This window comes from Rana temporaria, chromosome 7, assembly GCF_905171775.1.
Source record: "Rana temporaria chromosome 7, aRanTem1.1, whole genome shotgun sequence".
NCBI classification, from domain to species: domain Eukaryota; kingdom Metazoa; phylum Chordata; class Amphibia; order Anura; family Ranidae; genus Rana; species Rana temporaria.
Window position 1 is genome coordinate 181,287,171 of NC_053495.1, and position 25,886 is coordinate 181,313,056.

General features: G+C 44.6%; 1 protein-coding gene across 1 annotated transcript in view; it reads left to right on the plus strand.

Moving 5' to 3' along the window:
• Positions 1-25,452, plus strand: part of LPAR3 (lysophosphatidic acid receptor 3) — a 47,590-nt gene extending 22,138 nt beyond the window's left edge. Inside the window, exon 3 of the mRNA XM_040360574.1 lies at positions 24,820-25,452. Within this exon, the coding sequence (XP_040216508.1) occupies positions 24,820-25,145 (326 nt within the window). The 3' untranslated portion in view covers positions 25,146-25,452. The remainder of the gene's footprint in view (positions 1-24,819) is intronic.
• Positions 25,453-25,886: the final 434 nt, after the last annotated feature.

The following is a 25,886-nucleotide window of genomic DNA, read 5'->3' on the forward strand; positions in this document are numbered from 1 at the left end:
ACCCCCACAGTAGTGCAGACCTCAGACAGTAACCCCCCCAATAGTGCAGACCTCAGACAGTAACCCCCACAGTAGTGCAGACCTCAGACAGTAACCCCCCCAATAGTGCAGACCTCAGACAGTAACCCCCACAGTAGTGCAGACCTCAGACAGTAACCCCCACAGTAGTGCAGACCTCAGACAGTAACCCCCACAGTAGTGCAAACCTCAGACAGCGGCGTGTGTTTCCCTCGAGCGCGGGCTCCTCCTCCTCTGTGGGTGTGAACAGAGAGGAGGGTCGCTGCTGGGTGTACCAAGAAGGCCACCGCTCCGGAGCTAGGCCGAAACCGGGGACTTTCCTAGGCCGAGGCTCCGGAGCGCTCCGCAGATCGCGGGGTGTGCCGATCCAAACGGGTGACCCGTTCGGATCACGGATCGGTGACGATCCGTTGCACCCCTAGTCAGAAGGAGCCGGAACTACAAGGTAAACATCGGCTCCTTCTGACAGCTCCGCAGACACACACTCAGCGGCACCTGGGGGGCCGGATAGAATGATTTTGCGGGCTGCTTTAGGGAGAGGACAATGGCTTGGCAGGAGGGATTCCCCTGTCAACATTGTCTGTCTTGATGGGGGAATTGTGCAAATTTCTTTCCTGCAACCCGGTGGCTGCAGGAAAGAAATTTGCACCGTCTATGTCTGGCCTAAGATTAGTTTTGAACTTTCCTCCTGATAGTTAGAGGTCACACCCCCCATGTTCTTGATCTTAGCTACATATTGAAAATACTGCTCTCCTGAACTACATTCACACCCTTTAATGTATATGACACAAGAAGACTGTGTGATTCAGAAATCTTGGCTGTTCTGCAGAAGCAAGAATTACATCATTGCTAGCGAGCTGAGGTTGGGGTGGAGCAGACCGGCCCTTCATCCATCACACAGCTGAGAGTTGATTTACTTCATTGCTTTGCCCTGCTCTTACAACAAGTAATCACAATTTTTTTCATGTTTAACTATTTGAGCTCCGGAGGATTTGGCAACCAAATGACCGGGCCACTTTTTAACGGACAATTGTGCGGTCGTGCGACGTGGCTCCCAAACAAAATTGAGGTCCTTCTTTTCCCACAAATAGAGCTTTCTTTTGGTGGTATTTGATCACCTCTGCGGTTTTCCCGACGGGAAAACTGGTCGTGTGTACGAAGCATTATACCTGCTGATTCAATTAAAGATGTTAACCATGAAGACAATACAAGAAGGGAAAGTAGAGGTTGGTTGTAGGAGGTGACATGTCCCATGGGGACATTTGGTTAACCCCGTGTCCCCAGCAGGGACAGCATCACAGGAGATTACTTCTATAACAGGTGTATTTGCTTTATCGTGCTGGGTTATATTTTAGGATAAAAAAACAACCAAAAGAATAAAAAAAAGAAAAAAAAAAAAAAAAGAATAAAAAACAACATGTGGACACCTAAGACGTGGTCCAGGACCAGTTTTAAGATTAGTTCATAAAGGTGGTGATTGCAGAAGAGCACCTAGAGCCCATAGGGCCAGATTCACGTAGGTGAGCGGCGGCGTAACGTATCGTAGATACGTTACACCGCCGCAAGTTTTCATCGCAAGTGCCTGATTCACAGAGCACTTGCAATGAAAATCTACGCCGACGGCCTCCGGCGCAAGGCGGGCCAATTCAAATGGGCGTGTGCCATTTAAATTAGGCGCGCTCCCGCGCCGGACCTACTGCGCATGCTCAGTTTCGCAATTCCCGTTGTGCTTTGCACGCAGTGACGTCATTTTTTCGAACGGCGACGCACGTAGCGTACTTCCGTATTCCCGGACGTGTTACGCAAACAACGTTAAATTTTTAATTTCGACGCGGGAACGACGGCCATACTTTAAACAGCAATACGTTTGCTGAGTAAAGTTAGGGCAGGTCAAACAACGACTAACTTTGCGACGGAAAACTAGACTAGCAGCGACGTAGCGAACGCGAAAATCCGTCGGGAATCGCCGTAACTCCTAATTTGCATACCCGACGCTGGTTTACGACGCAAACTCCCCCCAGCGGCGGCCGCGGTACTGCATCCTAAGATCCGACAGTGTAAAACAATTACACCTGTCGGATCTTATGGATATCTATGCGTAACTGATTCTATGAATCAGTCGCATAGATAGAAACAGAGATACGACGGCGTATCAGGAGATACGACGGCGTATCAGGAGATACGACGGCGTATCAGGAGATACGACGGCGTATCAGGAGATACGCCGTCGTATCTCTTTGGTGAATCTGGCCCATAGTTTTTAAGCTTTTGTCATGCTGTGTTTCACCTGGTGGCCAACCTGTGGTCCAGGGCCACACGCAGCCCTTTCATAATTATTGTGTAGTCAGTATTTTCCCTACCTTGGTGCTTACTCAAGCCAGTGAAGGAAAACTATTCTTTTGATGAGATTCTAGTATTTAAAGCCCAACTCTGGGGGAAAAAAAGTCTTCCAAAGAACTGGGGCTGTGCCCGCGTTGCACAGGTCAACTGCTCGTTGTTGTCTAGGGGATTGGAGAAAGCTTATACTCACCCCATCCTGCGCTTCACCTGCAAATGGCGTTCCCCCTAAGATCCAGCGGTGGACTGTACCTGATGCCCTCTTATCCAGAGCAGGCCTATGGGCGCAATGATGTCAGGAACAGTCCACCACACAAGACAGCTGGGGGGGCAGGAGCCACAGGGCCCGGTCTCTGTGCTGGAAGGGTCAGGTGTACGGCTTTTTTTTCCTCCCATTGATATGAGGCACTATTCTTCCCACTGACTCCAACAAGGGGGCACTTTTTCTTCCAATTTCTACCAATAATGAAATACAATTACTCCTACTAATAGGGGCACTACTCCTTATCCTACTGATCGCAAACTATGAGGCCATATTTATTCCCACCAATGTTTGGCCCGGGGCTTTTTCTGCCCCCCGCTGGCCTCAGTCCGGCCCTCCTAAAGGCTGAAGAACAATAAACTGGCCCTTTGATTGAAAAGTTTGGAGACCCCTGTCCTAGAGCATGTTTGGTCTTACATGATCTCATATGATCCTTCACATAAAGTATATGCAGTCCTGACCTTCTACTCATGGATTACGTATATTCACTGAATATTATGTGCGGTCCTTTAGTGATGTCAGGGGCTGCACTTGAGGCCCCCTATGTGAACTAAGTTGGTCACCACTGCTCTAGATCTCCATAGGTTGCCAACTAGGGAAAGAAATGTAGGTTAGCATGGTACCCTGTTAGAAATTGTGGGGCCCTGTACAGCCTTCCTGATGGGGCCTTCCCAAACCCTGCCTACACCCCACCTACCCCCAGGGGGTGCAGCAAAACAGTGGCACTGGCTTTAAACCCCCCTACACCCCAAAAATGAAAAAAGTCCCACCTGATGGGCACAGGGAATGTAAATTAAGCCCTGGTAAGCAAGCAGGAGTGGGGATGTGGTCTAGTAAAATTTTACTAGACCACACCCCCACTCCTGCTTACTTAGCAGGGCTTAATTTACATTCCCTGTGCCCATCAGGTGGGACTTTTTTCATTTTTGGGGTGTGGGGAGGGGGATGTAAAGCCAGTGCCACTGTTATTCATTTAGGCCAGGGGTGCCATCATGCTTCTGCCTATGGGAATTATGCTTGTAACTGTCGGCCTTGCAATGCCTCATGGGAATAGTAGTTCTGCAACAGCTGGAGGGCCGCCACCAGGTTGAGACCCCTGATTTAGGCAGAAATTAACAATAAAGTTGCTTTGGGCCCCCCTGTTTAGCTGATAAGGCCCGGGCCCAGTACAACAGGACCAGTTGTACGTCTTTTTCAGCAGCCCTGATGGTACCAGCTCAGTGCGAGGCAATTACCATACATTTCCACCAAGCCCAATGGTTGAGGGCGGTTTCCCTTGACAGATATTGATAACTTCCACCAACGCACACATGGGAACAAGGCCTTCATTTGGAGTAGCAGAAGGGAAATTAAGAATCAGGTTTGTTACAATAAATGTCTTTTAAAACATTATACAGTTCCTGTTTTGTCCTGACTTGCTTATGCCACAAAGTTGACTTATCTTTTTAAAATGATACTGGGAACAGAGTCCCATATTCTGCTCTCAGACATCCTGCTCTTTCTTAGTTGCATAAACGTTAATTTTAATTACACAGTTTGGCAGATCCTGCTACAAAAACAGCCTGAAATGCTTAATTTTATTACTGACTGTCATAGTAAGAAGAGTACATTACCCTGCAATACACCCTTACTGCTGTGCCAAAGCTTAATTGAGCAGACCAGACGGAGTCAATGATTGGCAATTTCTCAGGATATTTTCTGGGTCTGGATATAAATGTATTTTCTTTGTACCTTTAATAATTCCTTGTGGTCACTGATTTAGCCCATAGTTATCTTTTAGTATTCATTTAAAACAGATTTTTATTTCTACTTCTTAAATGTTTTAAGGCAGTACACAAGAAGTAACTGTTGGCTGGCCTTGATTTAAAGGACTGCAATAAATAAGATCTCAAAATGTTACCTGTAAAAGAATAGAATACAGTGGTTAGAGCATTTTGATTTGCAAGCAACTTTTTTTTTTTTTAATTCTGACTCGGTTTGCTAGTGTTGACTCGCATGACGAGCAGAATTCAAGCTAAATAGGCCTGCAGTACCGCATTTGGCCTGAGTTATGGGGGCGCAGAAGCCGAACAGAGCTGAAAATAGTAAGGAAAAAAAATATTGCGCTTATTTAAATGTTAGAGAAGCAGCGATCAAAAAAGTGTTATACCACACCAACAATATGCAAAAAAAAGAGAAAAGATCGTGCTAAAATGTAAAAATATTGAGTGAAAAAAACACATGAATGTTCAGAAAAAAACACAAATTGATAAGTCCGCCAAATAAGGAAAATTCTGTGTAAACAGTCTCCCAAGTGTCTATAACAAGAAAGTGCTTGAAAGGAAAGGACCTCCACCACAGTCAAATAAAGCCTCTTACCGAATGGAGGTGATCTCAAAATTATAAGAGATCAAAAACAGCATGGTAAGAGACATGGATCGATGGTGTCCAATATGAAACCCAGAAGGTTTCTAGACATGTGCACAACCTAAAATTTATCTCCATCACAATAGCTTCCCTGTAATATACACTAAAATATTATGTAAAAAAATAAAATAATTTCTTGCCTCTAATTTGTTGTTACTAGGCTGATTTGCTAATCTGCCTAGTTCCTGGACAGCGGTGTGTCTTCTCCCTTTCCTAAGCCGAATGGCCTCCTGGGAAATGAAACAGAGCTTTCTTTTGGTGGTATTTGATCATCTCTGCGATTTTTATTTTTTGCGCTATAAACAAAAAAAGACAGAAAATTTGAAAAAAAACCACAATATTTTTTACTTTTTGTTATAATAATATCCCAATTTTTTTTAGACTTAGGCCGATACGTATTCTTCTACATATTTTTGTTTAAAAAAAAAAATCGCAATAAGCGTTTTTGATCGGTTTGCGCAAAAGTTATAGCACCTACAAAATAGGGGATAGATTTATGATTTATTTTTTTATTTTTTACTAGTAATGGCGGCGATCTGCGATTTTTTATTTTTTTTGTCAGGCCTGCACGAACACTTTTGACACAAATTTGGGACCATTCAAATTTATACAGCAATCAGTGCTATAAAAATGCACTAATTACTGTATAAATGTGACTGGCAGGGAAGGGGTTAACCACTAGGGGGTGAGGAAGGGGTTAAATGTATTACCTGGGTGTGTTCTAACTGTGTGGGGGGAGGGGACTGACGGGGGGAGGTAATCGATGCTGTGTCCCTATGTACAATAGACACAGATCGGTCTCCTCTCCTTGACAGGGCGTGGAGCTCTGTGTTTACACACAGAGCTCCATGTCCCTGCTGTCACAGACGATCGCGTGTACCCGGCGGACATCGCGGCCGCCAGGTACACGCATCGGCTTCCCAGTGATGCGCGGGCACAGTGTTTACCCGCTGCGCGCCCCCTAGTGGCGCGCGCGGGTAATGCACAGAAAAAGACGTCCAAAGACGTCCACTCGGCACTTGAGAGCCGCGCTGTAGATGTATTTTGTCTATAGCGCGGATCTCAAGTGGTTAATTTTAACTTTCCAAAAAAATAAAAATTATGCCCGGAACCCCGCTTTAAATCTCTTTTCCTCTAGACGTAAAGAGTGCCCCCTTGTCCTCTGTGATGACCTTAAAGTGAATAACGTAACACCAAGTTCAGTTTATGGACCACTTATGTATCTGTATCTGGATAAATGTAGTTCCTCTAATTTTTTCTCATAGAGATGAGGACCCCCCCCCCCCTCCACCGACTTCGGAAGGATGAAAGCTCTGTTTTTCAGCCAAGCTTTTATTGTCACACACCAGTGACTGTAAGATTTCTCCCAATGACCACAAATGTAAGGAACATTTTTCCCTCTAACCATCCGACTAATTATCAGTGGAAACCCTCAAATGCCTCCAAAGGCTGCTATGGAGTTCCTTGAGCAATGAGAAATTTCTGCCTTTCAGATAAGATACCGTATATACTCGAGTAGAAGCTGACCCGAATATAAGCCGAGGCACCTAATTTTACCACAAAAAACTGGGAAAACGTATTGACTCGAGTATAAGCCTAGGGTGAGAAATGCAGCAGCTACTGTAAGTGGAAAAGAGGGTCAACAATGCCCATTTGCAGCCTCACTGTGCCCATTTGCAGCCTCACTGTGCCCATCTGCAGCCTCACTGTGTGCCCATTTGCAGCTTCACTGTGCCCTTTTGCAGCCTCACTGTGCCCATTTGCAGACTTACTGGGCTAGATTCACGTACCTGGGTGTATCTTTAGTTGGCCGTAGCGTATCCTATTTACGCTACGCCGCCGCAACTTAGACAGGCAAGTGCAGTATTCACAAAGCACTTGCTCCGTAAGTTGCGGCGGCGTAGCGTTAATCGGACGGCGTAAGCCCGCCTAATTCAAATGTGGAAGAGGTGGGCGTGTTTTAATAAAATGAGCCGTGGCCCCAATGCAAATGAAGCGCCGATCGTACGGCGCATGCTCAGTATCACGTCGAATTTACGCCATAAGATACGCCAGACTCAATGCCTGTGATGTGAACGTAACCTACGCACAGCCCCATTCACGTATGACTTACGTAAAAAGATACGCTTGCCGACATCCATACTTTGCACTGGCTGCGCCTCATATAGCAGGGGACACTTTACGCTGGACGTAAGCCTAACGTAAACGGCATAGCGGGCACAAGTACGTTCATAGGAATAAATACTGCGCTGGTCAATTCAAACATAAATGGTATGAGACCAGCCACGAATGAATAAAAAACATAAAAATAACAAAATAAAAATAACCAGATGAAAAACAAAAAAACAAGCTGCTGCAACTCATATGTTAGATGGACATAAATACAAATGGTTGTGAAAAGAGCTGCGCTGCAAAATGTGAAACAATATCAACGTGATGTTCAAATATAAATAGGTGCTACATGCACAAAACACTAGTGAAATCTGAGGGAAATCGTGCGTGTCGTGTGTTTAGCCGGCCGGCTGTACTGTCCGCTCGTCCTTCCGGATAGACAGCGCAAATCGTGGTGACGTCAGCACGCCGCTCTTCACCACGATTTGCGCTGTCTATCCTGCTTGATTATTTCATTTATCTGGTAAGCAGCTAGGATATACTGGTGGAGGACACTATCATCTGTCTTACAGATTCACGGGATACTGCCAGGATACTTTTCACTCATTTGGAGAATTTTCTGCCTTCTTTTTGATTTTCTCTGCGATTTCTCCACTCATATGGACTTTGCACTATTCATTGGTTTCCCTCAGATTTCACTAGTGTTTTGTGCATGTAGCACCTATTTATATTTGAACATCACGTTGATATTGTTTCACATTTTGCAGCGCAGCTCTTTTCACAACCGCAAGTACGTTCATGAATCGGCGTATCTAGCTCATTTACATATTCGACGCGTAAGCGGCCAGCGTAAATATGCACCCTAGATACGACGGCGTACTAAGACTTACGTCGGTCGGCTGAAGCCATATTTCAGGCATATCTTGTTCCCAGAATACCGCGCAGAGATACGACGGCGCAACTTTTAAATTACACAGCGTGTCAATAGATACGCCAGCGTAACTCGTTCATGAATCTGGCCCACTGTGTCCATCTGCATGCCTCAGCCTCACTGTGACCATTTCTCTGCCTCACCGTGCCCATCTCCCTGCCTCATGTACCTGATCTCCCGTCGCTGTGATATTCAGTCTAGTCGGCGGCCGTGCAGTGTAACAAAGCCTCGCCTCCTCCTTCGTCTCGTCCGTGACGAAAAACTGACTCCGTTTCCCAGCAGTGAGTCAGTGTTCAGCTTATCGAGGATGAGGAGAAGGCGGGGCTTTGTTACACTGCACGGCTGCCAACTAGAATTCATATCACAGCGCCGGGAGATCATAAGGCTGCAGATGGGCACAGTGAGGCAGGGAGACTCGAGTATAAGCCGAGGGGGGCTTTTTTAAGCACACAAAATGTGCTGGAAAACTCTGCTTATATTCGAGTATATACAGTCATTTTTTTTAGCTTTAACAAGGGGATTCTTCTAAATAAGCAATATTCTTCCCTGACCATCACCTTAATGTACCGTGAGCTGTAGATATATTTAATTATTAACCACTTCATTACTGGGCACTTAAACCCCCTTCGTGCCCAGACCAATTTTCAGCTTTCAGCGCTGACGCATTTTGAATGACAATTGCGCGGTCATACAACACTGTACCCGAATTATATTTTTATCATTTTTTTCCCACAAATAGAGCTTTCTTTTGGTGGTATTTGATCATCTCTGCGATTTTTATTTTTTGCGCTATAAACAAAAAAAGACCGAAAATTTGGAAAAAAAACACAATATTTTTTACTTTTTGTTTTTAATAATATCCCATTTTTTTTTTTTTTATATTTTTTTCCTCGGTTTAGGCCGATACGTATTCTTCTACATATTTTAGTTAAAAACAAATCGCAATAAGCGTATTTGATCGGTTTGCGCAAAAGTTATAGCACCTACAAAATAGGGGATAGATTTATAATTTATTTTTTATTAGTAATGGCGGCGATCTGCGATTTTTTTTTTTGTCAGGCCTGCGATATTGCGACGGACATATCGGACACTTTTGACACAAATTTGGGACCATTCACATTTATACAGCGATCAGTGCTATAAAAATGCACTAATTACTGTATAAATGTGACTGGCAGGGAAGGGGTTAACACTAGGGGGTGAGGAAGGGGTTAAATGTATTCCCTGGGTGTGTTCTAACTGTGTGGGGGGAGGGGGGTGACTGGGGGAGGTGACCGATGCTGTGTCCCTATGTACAAGGGACACAGATCGGTCTCCTCTCTCCCTGACAGGACGTGGAGCTCTGTGTTTACACACAGAGCTCCACGTTTCTGCTGTCACCGCCGATCGCGTGTTCCCGGCGGACATCGCGGCCGCCAGGTACACGCATCGGCTTCCCAGCGATGTGCCGGCACAGTGTTTACCCGCTGCGCGCCCCCCAGCGGCGTGCGTGGGTAATGCACAGAAAAAGACGTCCGAAGACGTCCACTCGGCACTTGAGAGCCGCGCTGTGGACGTCTTTTGTCTATAGTGCGGATCTCAAGTGGTTAAAAGGGGTTCTCTTAACCACTAGCCGACCGCCCACCGCCGTTCTACGTCGGCAAGTTGGCTCGGCTGGGCGAGAGCACGTAGTATAACGTCCTCTCTCCCAGCCGCCACTAGGGGCGCACACGCGCCCCCCGCTCGCCCCCGACTCCCGTGCGTGTGCCCGGCGGGCGCGATCGCCGCCGGGCACACGCGATCGCTCGGTACAGAGCGGGGACCGGGAGCTGTGTGTGTAAACCCCTAGTGAGGCCACCCCCCCCACAGTAAGAACACACCCAGGGACATACTTAACCCCTTCCCCGCCCCCTAGTGTTAACCCCTTCACTGCCAGTGGCATTTTTATAGTAATCCAATGCATTTTTATAGCACTGATCGCTATAAAAATGCCAATGGTCCCAAAAATGTGTCAAAAGTGTCCGAAGTGTCCGCCATAATGTCGCAATACCGAAAAAAAAATTGCTGATCGCCGCCATTACTAGTAAAAAAAATATAATAAAAATGACATAAAAATACCCCCTATTTTGTAAACGCTATAACTTTTGCGCAAACCAATCAATAAACGCTTATTGCGTTTTTTTTTTACGAAAAATATGTAGAAGAAAACGTATCGGCCTAAACTGAGGAAAAAAAATGTTTTTTTATATATTTTTGGGGCATATTTATTATAGCAAAATGTAAAAAATATTCATTTTTTTCAAAATTGTCTCTCTATTTTTGTTTATAGCGCAAAAAATAAAAACCGCAGAGGTGATCAAATACCACCAAAAGAAAGCTCTATTTGTGGGAAAAAAAGGACGCCAATTTTGTTTGGGAGCCACGTCGCACGACCGCGCAATTGTCTGTTAAAGCGACGCAGTCCCGAATCGCAAAAAGTACTCTGGTCTTTGGGCAGCAATATGGTCCGGGGGTTAAGTAGTTAAAACAGAAAGCTTCATAAAGGGTTCCTGCATGGTAAAAAGGTTGAGAAAGGCAGCGGTAGAGGATTCTTCATAGACACAGAAGACTCACTCAGACCAGTGACAACAGTAGCTTAGATGGAATACTGAACCTGGCCCACCACCACGACCACGCCACAGCTGGGGGGAAATCCCTACCGTGGGAACCTGATTAGTGGTGGAACGTGTTTTCTTCACACACAATGGAGAATTCCACTTTGGGTAAAGTTGCTCTGCTCCATGAATGGATTTAGCCCACCATAAAGCTTGCGATTATTACGGTGAATATCAGATGTTATTATTTGTATTTTCCAATGGCTCCTGGTTCCTCTGGAGAGTTTACGTAGACTGTAAGCTGTCGTGGGCTGGGTGTTTATGTTTTGTCACATCCTGCTCTTCTATCGTAGCTCGTGCTGGGACTTGCAAGGGAGCTTTACCACCTTTCTTCATCACAGTAATTATACAAAAGACCTGAAACTGGAAAAACTCCCTTTTCATGAGCACCTTTGAAACTGCTGTGTAGATGAAAGGAGAGATGGTTTGATTAGCTGGATCAATGTAAGGCTTTTCAGTCGCTGGAAACGGCGTGACTGTCCTCCTAACATAACATAAAAGAGAACCTAATAACTGTCTGGGAATAGCTATTAACCTGTTCCTTGCTGATCTTAATAGTTAAAAGAAAAACGTTGGTTTGATGGAGGTGGACATGCACACTGAAATTTTTTGCCGCTGCTCTTAGGGGTGTTTATTTTTTTCTGTACCTCCGTGTTAGCCTATGTGTCCATGCATTACCACTTGCCAACCGCGCGGCTGGCTAGTTTTGGGAGGCTGTCATATGACAGTCTCCTGTGATCGCGCCCGCTGCTGGGTGCGGGTAGTGCGCCCTGTGATCACAGGGTCCTGCTAATCACAGATTGAGGTAAAGTCCCGATCAGCAGCTTTTTATCACGTGATCAGCTGTATCCAATCACAGCTGATCATGGGTGTAAACAGAAGTCCGTTATCGGACAGCATGAGGAGAGGAGAAGAGAGCCGATAACCGACTTGTGTAAAAGGGACATGTACATTGATAATCGTATTGATAGGCGTAAGCCCGCCTAATTCAAATTTGGATCAGGGGGGCGTGTTTTATGTAAAACCACTGTGACCCGACGTGATTGACGTTTTTGCGGAACGGCGCATGCGCCGTCCGTGGAATTTCCCAGTGTGCATTGCTCCAAAGTACGCCGCAAGGACGTTATTGGTTTCGACGTGAACGTAAATGACATCCAGCCCCATTCACAGACAACTTACGCAAACGACGTAACTTTTTCAAATTTTGACGCGGGAACGACGGCCATACTTAACATTGGCTGCGCCTCATATAGCAGGGGCAACTATCTGCCGGGAAAAGCCTAACGTAAACGTTGTAACTTTACTGCGTCGGACGCGCGTACGTTCGGGAATTTGCGTATCTAGCTAATTTGCATACTCAACGTGGAATTTGACGGAAGCGACACCTAGCTGTCAAAAAAAAATGCAGTTCAGATCCAACGGCGTAAGAGACTTACGCCTGTCGGATCTAATGGATATCTATGCGTAACTGATTCTAAGAATCAGACGCATAGATACGACGGGTCGGATTAGGACTTACGACGGCGTACATGGCGCTGCGCCGTCGTAAGTCCTTTCAGAATTTGGGCCATAATAGTTAACTGATTCCTTTTAAAAATGATTAAAAATAGATAAAAATCAATCATATAATGTACCTGCAGTTTCTAGTTTCGTTTTTGCATGCTGTTTCCTGCTTCTGTGATGTACAGAGCCACAGAGCCAATACAGGGCAGTGATGGTTTGGAAAACGAAACTGATTGGTGCTGTGGGGTTTTAGACACACAGTAATCACACCTCCTTGATTAGTGACCACAGAGAGAAAGCTCTCAGTACTGTGGTCATCAGGAAACAGACAACCAGGAAGTGTGGAGATCAGAGAAGAATTACAGCAAATTGAGAGCAAAAACGAACAACGAGGACATGAAAACAGCACTGCATTAATGTAAAGGAAGCTATTAAGATAAAAAAAAAAATCCTTTACAAACCCTTTAATGGCAGTCCTACTGGGGACATATAATTAACCTTCCCTTCACTGCGCTACAGCGCTGTTCAGCCACCAAGAGGAAAGAAAATGCACCATACCTTTGAGTATGGGAGATCACAGACTAAAGCTGGTCAACCATTTGTACAAAAAGTCAGAAAAATTGTTAGTCAGAGCATTTAATAGTACCATTATAGACTCAAACTTTTAGCATGAAAACTTTTGTTCGGTTGCCATGATGATGATTGAACATAGTATTTCCTAAACAAAAAACTAATTTACAGTTAGAAATATGTGTGATCAAAAACAATAGTCGGTTTGTCCCGATTAGGCCGGCCCATCACAGTTCAAATCTCAGCCGGTTTACCACTTAAGACCCGGACCATTTTGCAGGGACCTTGCCCCTTTTTACGATTTAGCACTGCGTCGCTTTAACTGACAATTGCGCGGTCATGCTACGTGGCTTCCAAACAAAATTGGCATCCGTTTTTTCCCCACAAATAGAGATTTCTTTTGGTGGTATTTGATCACCTCTGCGGTTTAAATTTTTTACGCTATAAACAAAAATAGAGCGAAAATTTTGAAGAAAAATTCAACATTTTTAACTTTTTGCTATAATAAATATCCCCCAAAAATATATAAAAAAACGCTTTTTTTCCTCAGTTTAGGCCGATACGTATTCTTCTACATATTTCTGGTAAAAAAATCGCAATAAGCGTTTATCCATTGGTTTGCGCTAAATTTATAGCGTTTACAAAATAGGGGATAGTTTTATTGTATTTTTATTAATCATTTTTTTTTACCACTAATGGCGGCGATCAGCGATTTTTTTCATGACTGCGACATTATGGCGGACACATCAGACAATTTTGACACATTTTTGGGACCATTGTCGTTTTCACAGCAAAAAGTGCTATAAAAATGCATTGTTTACTGTGAAAATGACAATTGCCGTTTAGGAGTTAACCACTAGGGGGCACTGTAGGGGTTAAGTGTGACCTCATATGTGTTTCTAACTGTAGGGGGGGCGGGGCTGGACATGTGACGTCATTGATGGTCTTTCCCTATATCAGGGAACAGACGATCAATGACACTGCCACAGTGAAGAACGGGGAAGGTGTGTTTACACACACCTCTCCCTGTTCTTCAGCTCCGGTGACCGATCGGGTCCGCGGGTCCCGCGGGCGCAGTCAAGGATCTTAGGACCGGTTGGCACGCTCGCGACCCCATGGCTGGGCTTAAAGAGACACGTACAGGTACGTGATTGTGCCCAGCGGTGCCATTCTTCCGACGTATATCGGCGTGAAGGGGTCCTTAAGTGGTTAAGCAGGAACTGGCTGTGATTCGAACCGTTAATGGGCAGGCTGAATGAACTAATATTGATCAACGTGGTACATTCAGCCTGCCCATTAACGATTCGAATCTCGGCCTATGCTTAACTGGTATAGATTCGAACCCATGTATGGCTGACCTAATCAGGTTAAATCGACCAGCCTGATGAATTATCTTGCGATTATTGCTAGTGGCTGCTAAAGCCACTAGCAATAATCACTATAAAGTAACAAGCAAACATTCAGGCTCGGTTCACATCCGTCGCACAGCAGGGGTCTGGTGTGTGCTGGTTCACCAGTTCAGGTCCGATTTTAGCCCAAATTGTGGTCTGAAATCGAACCTGAAACGCACCAAAAAAGGCATGCATTTTTCCTGCACTGCGCACCGGACCCGCTGCGGAGATATGTGAAGCGGCTCCATAAAGAGACTGTCACATTCGGGGAAACACGCGTTCAATGCACATAGGTGTGAACCGAGCCTCAAGGTTGGTGCTATTTCTCTACAAGTCTTTCTGTTATAAACTATACATACACTTAAAGCTGTGGTTCACCCTAATAAAACATTTTTTTTTTTATAGCATTAAATTAGGCATAGTAGCACGAGCTACAGTATGCCTGTATTGATTTTTTTAGCCCCGTACTCACTGTGCAATCCTACAGTTGTATTCAAAATTATTCAACTCCCACTGAAATTGATTGTTTTGCCCAGTTTGACATTGATTTTGATCATTGAGTCATCCTGCTTACAATTAAATCAAAGAGGCACGTGTAGGTCAGACAAATATAACATAACATTTATAATGAAATAACCACAAATGTATTTTCTGTGCTCACACCATTATCAGTTTTATTCAACCCCCAATTGACATTCAATCTTAGTACTTAGTACAACATCCTTTTACAGTTATAACAGCTTTTAAACTTGAAGCATAGCTTGACACAAGTGTCTTGCGGCAATCTACGGGTATCTTCGCCCATTCGTCATGGGCAAAAGCCTCCAGTTCAGTCACATTCTTAGGGTTGCGCACTGCAACTGTTTTCTTTAAGTCCCACCAGAGGTTCTTAATCGGATTTAAGTCTGGTGACTGCGATGGCCACTCCAAAATGTTCCAGCCTTTAATCTGCAACCATGCTCTAGTGGACTTGGAGGTATGCTTGGGATCATTGTCCTGTTGAAAGGTCCAACGTCTCCCAAGCCTCAGGTTTGTGACGGACTGCATCACATTGTCATCCACTATCTCCTGGTACTGAAGAGAATTCATGGTACCTTGCACACGCTGAAGCTTCCCTGTACCTGCAGAAGCAAAACAGCCCCAAAGCATGATTGACCCCCCGCCATGCTTCACAGTAGGCAAGGTGTTCTTTTCATCATAGGCCTTGTTCTTCCTCCTCCAAACATAGCGTTGATCCATGGGCCCAAACACTTCTAATTTTGTTTCATCAGTTCACAGAACACAATCCCAAAACTTCTGTGGTTTGTCCACATGACTTTTGGCATACTGCAGTCGACTCTTCTTATTCTTTGGAGACAGCAAGGGGGTGCGCCTGGGAGTTCTGGCATGGAGGCCTTCATTACGCAGTGTGCGCCGTATTGTCTGAGCAGAAACTTCAGTACCCACATCTGACAAATCTTTTCTCAGTTCCTCAGCAGTCACAAGGGGACTTTTCTCCACTCTACGCTTCAGGTAGCGCTCAGCAGTCAAAGTCAGCATCTTCTTTCTGCCACGACCAGGTAGCGTTTCAACAGTGCCCTTTGCCTTGAATTTGCGAATAATGCTTCCTATGGTGTCTTCCTATGGGTATGTTTAACATCTTTGCAATCTTCTTATAGCCATTGCCCTTCCTGTGAAGAGTAATCACCTCTTCTCTTGTCTTCCTGGACCATTCTCTTGACTTCACCATGTTTGTAACCACACCAGTAAATGTCTAGAAGGAGCTGAGTATCACAGTCATTTTAAACCTGCCTGATTGGTGCTTATTAGGCTTTATTGCTGCTCCCTGACATCCACATGTGTTTTCAATACCTGATTGAAAACACTTCAATGAACCTCTGTTCTTCAGAGTGGTAGTCTTTAAGGGGTTGAGTAATTGTGTAAATAAAGAATTCACAAAATAAACATTTACTACTGTATTACAAAACCAATTGATGTCATTTTAGTTGCATATGGTTCTTTAAGAAGTCCTTGTAGGATTTCATTCTGAATACAATTACAAATGTACACTAAATTCCCTAAAACCCTTTACAGCATTGGGGGGTTGAATAATTTTGAACACAACTGTATATAGAAGATTCCGACTCCCCGCGGGGAATGGGCGTTCCTATCAAGAGGGAGGATGATTGACGGCCGGCTATGGCGCGTCACGCTTCTCCGGAAATAGCCGAAATAGGACTTGGCGCTTTACGGCGCCTGCGCATAGTCTGTGCGCAGGCGCCGTATAGCGCCGTGAAGAGCCGAGACCTGTTCCGGCTATCTTCGGGGAGCGTGACGTGCCATAGCCGGCCGTCAATCATCCTCCCTCTTGATAGGAACGCCCATTCCCCGCGGGGAGTCGGAATCTTCTATATAGGATTGCACAGTGAGTACCGGGCTAAAAAAATCTATACAGGCATACTGTAGCTCCGCGCTACTATGCCTAATTTAATGTTAAAATGTTGTTAGTGTGGATGAACCACCGCTTTAATATCAAATACTTTGTGTCATCAAAAAAAATATTTAATATATGAAAATTTGTGTTGCCACAATTTTGTGAACATGTGCAAAAATATATACAGTGTCGCTTTAACTGACAATTGCGCGGTCAAGTAACGTGGCTCAGAAACAAAATTTACGTCCTTTTTGGGCAAGGGAGGGGTTAAGTGTGTCCTAGGGAGTGATTCTAACTGTTCGGGGGCTGGGCTACCTGTGACACGACACTGATTGCTGCTCCTGATGACAGGGAGCAGATGATCAGTGTCCTGTCACTAGGCAGAACAGGGAGATGCCTTGTTTACAACGACATCCCCCCCGTTCTGCCGCTCCATGACACGATCGCAGAACACCAACGAACATCGAGTCTGCAGATCCCGCGGGCACAGTCATGGAGCGTGACAAATTTTGAAAATTCTAAATTTTTTAAATTCGGAATTTAAGAAATTTGAAAATAAAAATCTAAAGTTCGAAAATCTAAAGTTCGAAAATAAGAAATTTCCGACAAAAACTATTTTTTTTTGGCAGTGCACATGTCTAGCAAAAAGAGACTCACACAAGATATCAATGAACAACTTGTAAAAGTTTACTACAGTATGATGAAAAATGGTGAAGAATAACATAAAGAAATGGTGTGAATAACAGATGAATAATATAAGTATTGATTGGCAGAGATATTTGTTCAAAGCAATAACGTCACACCGCTGTATCCAATAGTAGCCTGATAAGGGTATATGTAAACAGGTGCACAGTGGAATAGATCCTCAATACTTTAATACCTGTATTGAAGCACCTCCCCACTGAGGCCTCAGCACACAGACCACTGCACGCAGAATACACAACAGTGAACACAGTAATAAAAGTACAAGTTCTAACTGTATGTTGCTAAATTGCTCCCCCTAGAGTGCAGTTCAGAGTGATACATAATTTTATATTAGTAAAGCCTTGTGAAAGAATAAAGTATGAAAAGTTCCTCCAGTTCCAGTTTTCTTGTCTTCAGCTAGCTTAATTGTACTGCAGTGTGAGGTGGTGCATGTATTTGTAATCCAAAATAGCAAGGGAAACAGTAACTGTAGAATATGGTGAGATTGATTACTTAGCTGCAAACTATCCCCACTTGTAATTCCTCAACCCCAGGATCCAGCTATAGAATACTCAGGTGCAATAGATCCACAGCCGTAGAACTACAGGTCTCAGTTGCAGTCTGTATAGCAGGCAATCACTTAGCAATAGTACAGTCATTACATGGATAGGCAAATGCCTTCTCACCACTCTGGATCCCAGCTGGCTGTGGACTCCGTCTGTGTAGATGGCACCTCCGCGCTGTGCTGCTCCTCCCGGTGTGCTGGAAGGCAGGTGGCTTCAAAAGCTCTGAAGCACTGGCTGGTTCTCCTGCTCGATCAGAAGGGCTGCTCACAAGGATCCTTCTGGGGAAGGCGATCCGCTCTCTGCTATAGGCCACAGGCTCTCCCAGCCCTGGGCACACACACACAGGCCTCTTGCTGGTTGTTGAATGGCGTCCAGAGAGAGAGAGAGAGAGAGAGGTTGTGCTGTGACTTGGAATTGTGGGTTTGTAGCTTGGCATTGTGGGTTTGTAGTTCCCAGGCTGATTTAACAACATGAGTACTTTCTCATTGTCCTAAATATCCCACAATGCATAGCTGTTTTTCTTAACCAGAAGGAAATATCCTGATAACATTTCAATGGCCACTAGAGGGAGCCAAACCCTTTCTAAAGAACAATACATTTCTTAAATGATAACTTTGGTAGTAGACCTGTGCTACAACTGTATGACAGGTGGACTAGTTAATTGTGCTTTCAATGTGTCCACAGCAACAGCATGGTGTTCAGTCGAACACCAGTTGGCATCTTGGCGCAGAAGCTAACTGAGAGGAGATGTTATCTCACTTAGGTGATGAATGAACTTTGAGAGATAATTGGTCATGCCAAGAAACCTTTGAAATCCATGTTTGTCCTCTGGAGCAGGCATTTGATGGATGGCTTTGGTTTTTTTCTGGGTCAGGCTTGACACCATTATCTGTGAGAAGGTGTAGAACATATGGCACCTCTGAGACCCTGAAGAGAAATTTGGTAGGTTTGAGCTGCATATCGATGGTTCTGACACGGTCTAGTACGCATTTAAGTCATTTGTCAAGTTCTTTAATGGAGGATCCCCAAATCAAGATCTCATCCACGACTATTTCACATGGCTGTTCAGCAAAGAGCAGTTCCATACATTTCTGAAAGACTTTGCTTCCAGTTGAAATTCTATATGGCATTGGTAAGCATTTGTATCTCCCATATGGGGTCATAAATGTTGTGATGATTGCTCATCCAGAGGGATTTGCCAGAATCCACATCTAGAATGCTGAAGGCCTTTGCCTATGGCAGGTCAGCGATCACTTGCTCTACAATTTTTAATGGGTGATAGGGCCTCAGGAGAGCCTTATTGAGGTGAACAGGATCAATGCATATGTGGACAGTGCCATCTTTATTGACTACTGCTGCCATGGCAGACACCCAGGGGGTAGCCTCCTGCACTGGTTCAATGACGCCCAGTCTAGTCATCCTTTCCAACTCTTGCAAGACTTTGTCTTTTATAGCCAGTGGGATCCTTCAAGGGGCACACATGGTAGGCTGTACCGTTTCACCTAAGCACATGTGATACATGACTATTGACTGGAAGCTTTCCAACAGTGTCAGTTCGAAATAAGTCTTTATAAGCGGTCATCTCAGGAGCCTGTTATTTTACTGCATGTACTTCTGGACTGTGTTGTATTAGATTTAAACGCACGCTGTCTGGTAAGCCTAGCAGGCTCTTAATAGTTCTATCCACAATGTGGAATAGCAGCTTGTCCCCTGATAGATTCAAGGTAGAAGTGCCCAGTGTCTAAATTGTTTGACCGCCATAATCAGGTTTACGTTATTTGACTGATTAATTTTCTTTGGGGTTCTTTGGGGTTGGGAATTGCATGTTGTGCAATGTGGATAAGGACATGAAATTGTATTTGGCACCAGTGTCAATTTTTTAACTTGACATGTTTGTTGCATGCTGTTGAAAGGGTGGTGAATATTTATCCCTTATTTCCAATTAGGTCCACACTTTCACAATGAATAGAATTATGGTGATCATCACTTTCCACTTCATTAATTCTGTGCACATTTTGTTGTTTAGTATGACTAGATAGTGTCATCCACGCACCTCTATTTTGAGGCTTGGACCTACAAAATTTTGCAAAATTATTCGACTTGTTGCAAGAGTAATGCCTCGTACACATGGAAGGACTTTCCAAGAAAAAAAGTCCAACGGGTTTTGTTTTTTTGGAAAGTCCGGCCGTGTGTAGCCTCCATTGGACTTTTTTTGTCGGATGTCTGATGGACCTTAGATAGACAGTCAAAAGTCTGACCGTGTGTACGAGGCATTACACATCGGACACTTGTTGCGCTCAGTACAGTGGTGTATTTAGGTTTTGTGCTGCCCTAGACCTGACTAAACTCATGCAACCCCTAATATAAATATGATCCACCCCTTCCTGTCAAGGTCACACCCCTTCCTGTTTAAGACCTGCCCTGAAATTTTCCAGTGGGGATACTAGTTCTGAGGGCCTTGCGGGGGGGGGGGGGGATTCCCTTCATCTGCAGTTTGGCTATGGGGCAGGAAATGAAGGGAAATTAACGGATGGCAAAAAAATGTAATAACAGGGGCTATAACCACCCCTTACTCTATGGGGGCACCAGACCAATGTGTCTTGTAGCCCAGTCCACCTCATAAGACTCGCGCTGCGCTAAAAGTGTAGTGCAAGCCGGCGGGGACTCTTTTCGTGCTGCCCCCTGCAAAGTGCTGCCCTAGGCCTGGACCTTGTTGGCCTAGGCCAAGATACATCATTGGCTCAGTAGCGTGTTCACTACCACAGTTGCTGCATTGCCCTTTGTTCTCTTGCACCACAAACAGTTCTGCCTCTCTTTTTAGTTCCTTAGTGGCCCTTTCAGAATGTTCAAAAAACATACATATTCTGATGGCTGTTTGGAGTGTTAAATCTTTCTCCATGAACAACTAAACACAAACTGCATCATTGTAGATCCCACATACAATCCTGTCACTTATCGGTTCATCTGTTACTGTTAGTGCATCAAAATCATTTTTTTTTAGCCAGCAGTCTCAGTGTGGCTCCATAGGATTGTATTCCTTCATCAGGGTTCTGAGCCATCATGTTAAATGCATGTCTGTCACATTACTTTGTGGTAAGCATATCTCATCAAATTTCTTGATTAACCCTCCTGGCGGTAATCCCGGGTGTGGCTCGGGGTTACATTTCAGCACCATTAGTGGTAACCCTGAGCCACACTCGGGATTGCATTGCAAAATCCTGGTCCAGGTTACTTACCTCGTCACCAGGATCCTATGATGTCCCCTTGCCGGTTCCTCCACCCGATGCTCTGTGTGCCAGGCTTTGTTCCCTGCGAGCATCACAACGAATGGGGCGGAGCCTGGCATCAAATTCAAAAAGTAAGAAATACATAACACATACAGTACACCAGTGGTTATCAACCCTGTCTTCAGGGCCCACTAACAGGCCAGGTTTGCAAGATAACTGAAATACATCACAGGTGATATAATTTGCTGCTCAGTGATTGCAGCATTCTAGTCTGCATCTCCCCAAGGTAATACATAAAACCTGCCCTGTTAGCGGGCCCCGAGGGTTGATGACCACTGCAGTACACTGTACTCTTACAAATTACATTACTGTATCAAATCATTTCACCTCCCTTTTGTCCCTAGTGCTTTGTCCAGTGCCCAGCATGCAGTTTTATGTTAAATATATAGGGCCAGATCCATAAAGAACTTACGGCGGCGTATCTATTGATACGCCGCGTAAGTTCTACGATGCGCCGTCGTATCTTTGTTTTGTATCCACAAAACAAGATACGCCTGAATGTGGGCTAGATCCGACTGACGTACGTCTTAGTACGCCGTCGGATCTTAGGTGCATATTTACGCTGGCCGCTAGGTGGCGCTTCCGTTGATTTCCGCGTAGAGTATGCAAATTAGCTAGATACGCCGATTCTCAAACGTACGTCCGCCCGGCGCATTTTTTTACGTGGTTTTTCTTTTTTTCTGTGTAACGTTACCCCTGCCTCTATGAGGTGTACGCAATGTTAGGTATGGACGTCGGGACAGCGTTGAATTTTCCGTCGTTTGCGTAAAACGTTCGCGAAAAGGGCTTTGCGTAAATTACGTTCACGTTGAAGCATTGACTATTTACGCCGTGATTTCGAGCATGCGCACTGGGATACCCCCACGGACGGCGCATGTGCCGTTAAAAAAAAACGTAATTTACGTGGGGTCAAGATGAATTAACATAAAAAACGCCCACATCTTAGTCATTTGAATTTCACGCCCTTTAAGCCGAAACATTTACACTACGCCGCCGTAACTTACGGAGCAAGTTCTTTCTGGATAAGGAACCTCCGCTCTAAGTTACGGCGGTGTAGTGTATCTGAGATACGCTACGCGACGCCTGCCTAAAGATAGGCAGTTCTTTGTGGATCTGGCCCATACTGTTCTTTCTGCCTGAAAACTGTAGATTGTTCATGGCAACCAAAAAGTGTCCCTTTACGTCAAAAGTGGTTTTAGACCAGCTAGAAAACAACGATAGTAAATTAGAACTGAGCAATAGGGATTCGTGGGGAATTTTATTATTATTATTATTATTATTATTATTATTATTATTATGTTTTAGAATTATTTATACTTATTTATTACATTATCATACATGATTTTGTATTTCAAACTTTATCATACCCAGGATGTCTACTAGACTCTTGTTTGGACAGATTTAAGTGAGTTATTCTTACGAATTACAGGCCTACAATATAAAACACCACATTTTTATGCAAAACAATTGTACTCCTTTGAGATTAAAAAATCAGACATAATCATACCGCCAGGGAGGCAACGACATCAGGGTCCTCTCTGTCCTCATTATCTTGAAAATGGAATGACTCATATTTATCTAGTGCATCCGAACCAGAAAAATTGAGAAGCGTGTAAGCTTGTATCTTTTTTGACTTGTCTGAGGGTCCTGCATTGCTGTACACGTCCCATTCTCTTTTGAATTTCAGTCAGTTGTTAGCAATGTCATTATCAAAGATTGAGGGTTGTATGCCACGTAGAATCTGAGCCAAGATTATTCAGCGATTCCACTTCTGTCCCCATGTAGATTTTGTAGAAGCAATGATGAATAGTCAGCCTTTCCGAGTTCAACCGAGCTGTCCCCAAGTATTTCCGAGGCTCTCCAGTGCCCCCTCACCTCTGGCCACATGTGGTATTGCATGCAATAGAAGTCAATGCGGATCGAATTATCTTTGTTTCCATTGACTCCTATGGGGAAGCTTGCTTTGATATGCGAGTGCTTTGGATTACAAGCATTCTCCTGGAATGGATTATGCTCGTAATCCAAGGTTCCACTGTATAGTATAATCCCTATTCTCCTAGCGGGAACAGCTCCCCCTGCTGACTGACTGTGTTGATGGGACAATCTAGCGATTTTCTTTTCTGCAACCTGAGGTTACATCATGATTGACCTGCCTTAGTTTAGTTAGTTACCTAAAGCTGAAGTTTAATCATGGAATGTCTTACAGCTTGGACCAACCTACTATAATTATGTACAGTATCTCACAAAAGTGAGTACGACCCTCACATTTTGTCACTATTTTATTATATCTTTTCATATGACAACACTGAAGAAATTACACTTTGCTACAATGTAAAGTAGTGAGTGTACAGCTTGTATGCCTAAACCGCTGGCAACAAAAGTGAGAACATGAAAATGTCCAAATTAGGCCCAATTAGCCATTTTCCCTCCCCGGTGTCATGTGACACCCTACTTCCAACTTAAAATGGTCTATGTGTAATTTTTTAAGGGGCAAGGTTTTGTTATGGTTTAAAAACATGGGGACAGATTCACAAAGAGTTACGCCGGCGTATCAGTAGATACGCCGACGTAACTCCGAATCTAAGCCCGTCGTATGTCTAAATGTATTCTCAAACTGAGATACACTTAAACATGCCTAAGATGCGCCGGCCTGCGCCGTCGTATCTTAGGGTGCAATATTTACGCTGGCCGCTAGGTGGCACGTCCATTGAGGTCGGCGTAGAATATGCTAATGAGTAGTTACGCCGATTCACGAACGTACGCTTGCCCGTCGCAGTAAAGATACGTCGTTTCCGTAAGAGATACGCGGCGTAAAGATAAACATGCCCCCTAGGTGGCGTATCCTATGTTAAGTATGGCCGCCGTTCCTGCGTCGAAATTTTGAAATTTAACGTCGTTTGGGTAACTCGTCCGTGAATAGGGCTGGACGTCAATTACGTTCAGGTCGACGTCATTTAGCGCAATGCACGTCGGGAAATTTTAGGGATGGCGCATGCGCATTAGGTTCGGTGCGGGAACGCGCCTAATTTAAATGCTCTACGCCCCCTACCCGACTGATTTGAATTACGCGGGCTTGCGCCGGGGGATTTACGCTACGCCGCCGCAACTTTACAGGCAAGTGCTTTGTGAATCAAGCACTTGCCCGTAAAACTTGCGGCGGCGTAACGTAAATGAGATACGTTACGCCACCGCAGATCTACGTGAATCTGGCCCGTAGAAGTTAAGATAAGCCTAAGCTTCTCAGCAGTCATGCAAAGTGTTCCCTGAATGGTTCCAGTGCTGAGCAGGAAACCTCCTGTGTTCACAATGCAGCAGCACAGTTGTTCAGCATGGGACCAGGAAGCTAGTGGAGATCACTGTAGTAGCAGTGATTACTACAGTGATTTCCAGGTTCCATAGGTATCCCACTGGTATGGCACATACATACTCTCATTGGTCCAAGCTGGACCACTGTAGTCATGTAAAAATTGCCATAGCTAACTTAAACTTTGACTTCAGTGGAGAAATGATGGGTCTCCAGGCTGACTTCCAACCTGGTTCTATCCCTTGTCCATTTTATCCAAAAGTAAACATTTTTCTTGAGTTTGGTTTTGTTGAAGTTAACTGACAGTTTGTAGTATGTAATAGTGCTTTGCTTTCTTTTACAAAGATTTGTAATAGTGCTTTGCTTTCATTGACCGTGAAACCTCTGACTTTGTATTTGCAGGTGCATTTGTAATTTGCTGGACTCCAGGGATGGTGGTCCTGTTGTTGGATGGCCTCAACTGCACCCAATGTGGACTTCAGCAGGTGAAAAGGTGGTTTCTTCTGCTCGCCCTGACGAACTCTGTCATAAACCCCATTATCTACTCATACAAGGACGAGGAGATGTGGAGGACATTTAAAGGAATAATGCGTTGCAGCTTTTACTGGGGAAACCGGCGCAGCTCGCGGTTTCCATCTACGGTGAACAGCACGCGGAGTAACGACACCACTACCAGCCATTACCTGGAGGAAATTGGCAGCCAGTCACCGACAGTAAATGCCAAGTGACCGAAAGAGAATGAATGCAATGATGCACACTGACTAAGGCTCTGTTCACATCTAGGCGTTGCTATTTTACAGACATTTTTTTGGGGCGTTTTTGCAGCGTTATTGTACAGGCGTTTTGAAGTTCAAAAGATCACCAAGCTAAAAGAATTACAATGCCTGTAATCTGCCAAAAAAATAAGCTCTGTACTTTTTCGAGCGACGGGAATTTTGCTTTTGGCGACAGAACACTCATATGTGAACAGGGGCCATTGAAATGAATAGGATTAGGCCTTGTACACACGACCGAGGAACTCGTCGTAAAATAAACATTGTTTTCCTCGACGAGTTCCTTGTTAGGCTTGTGGAGAAACTTGACAAGCTTTCTTTGCGTACACACTGTCAAGACCAAATCTCGTCGTTCTCAAACGCGGTGACGTACAACACATACGACGGGAGGGGAAGTTCGATTACACTGGCACAACCCTGGGGGCTGCTTTTGCTAATCTCATGTTACTGCGTGTTAGTAAAAGTTTGGAGGAGACGGTTTGCACTTTTCAGTCTGTTACAGCGTGACAAATGTGCTATCTCCATTACAAACGCTACTTTTACCGAAGGTGCGCTCCCGTCTCATACTTTATTCTGAGCATGCGCGGGTTTCTAAGCATACACATGAACGTGTTTCTCGTCGAAAACCAGCCCGACGAGGAACACGACGAGGAAATTGAGACTCCCGTCGAAGAAGAAGAAGAGAACTTGTTCTCT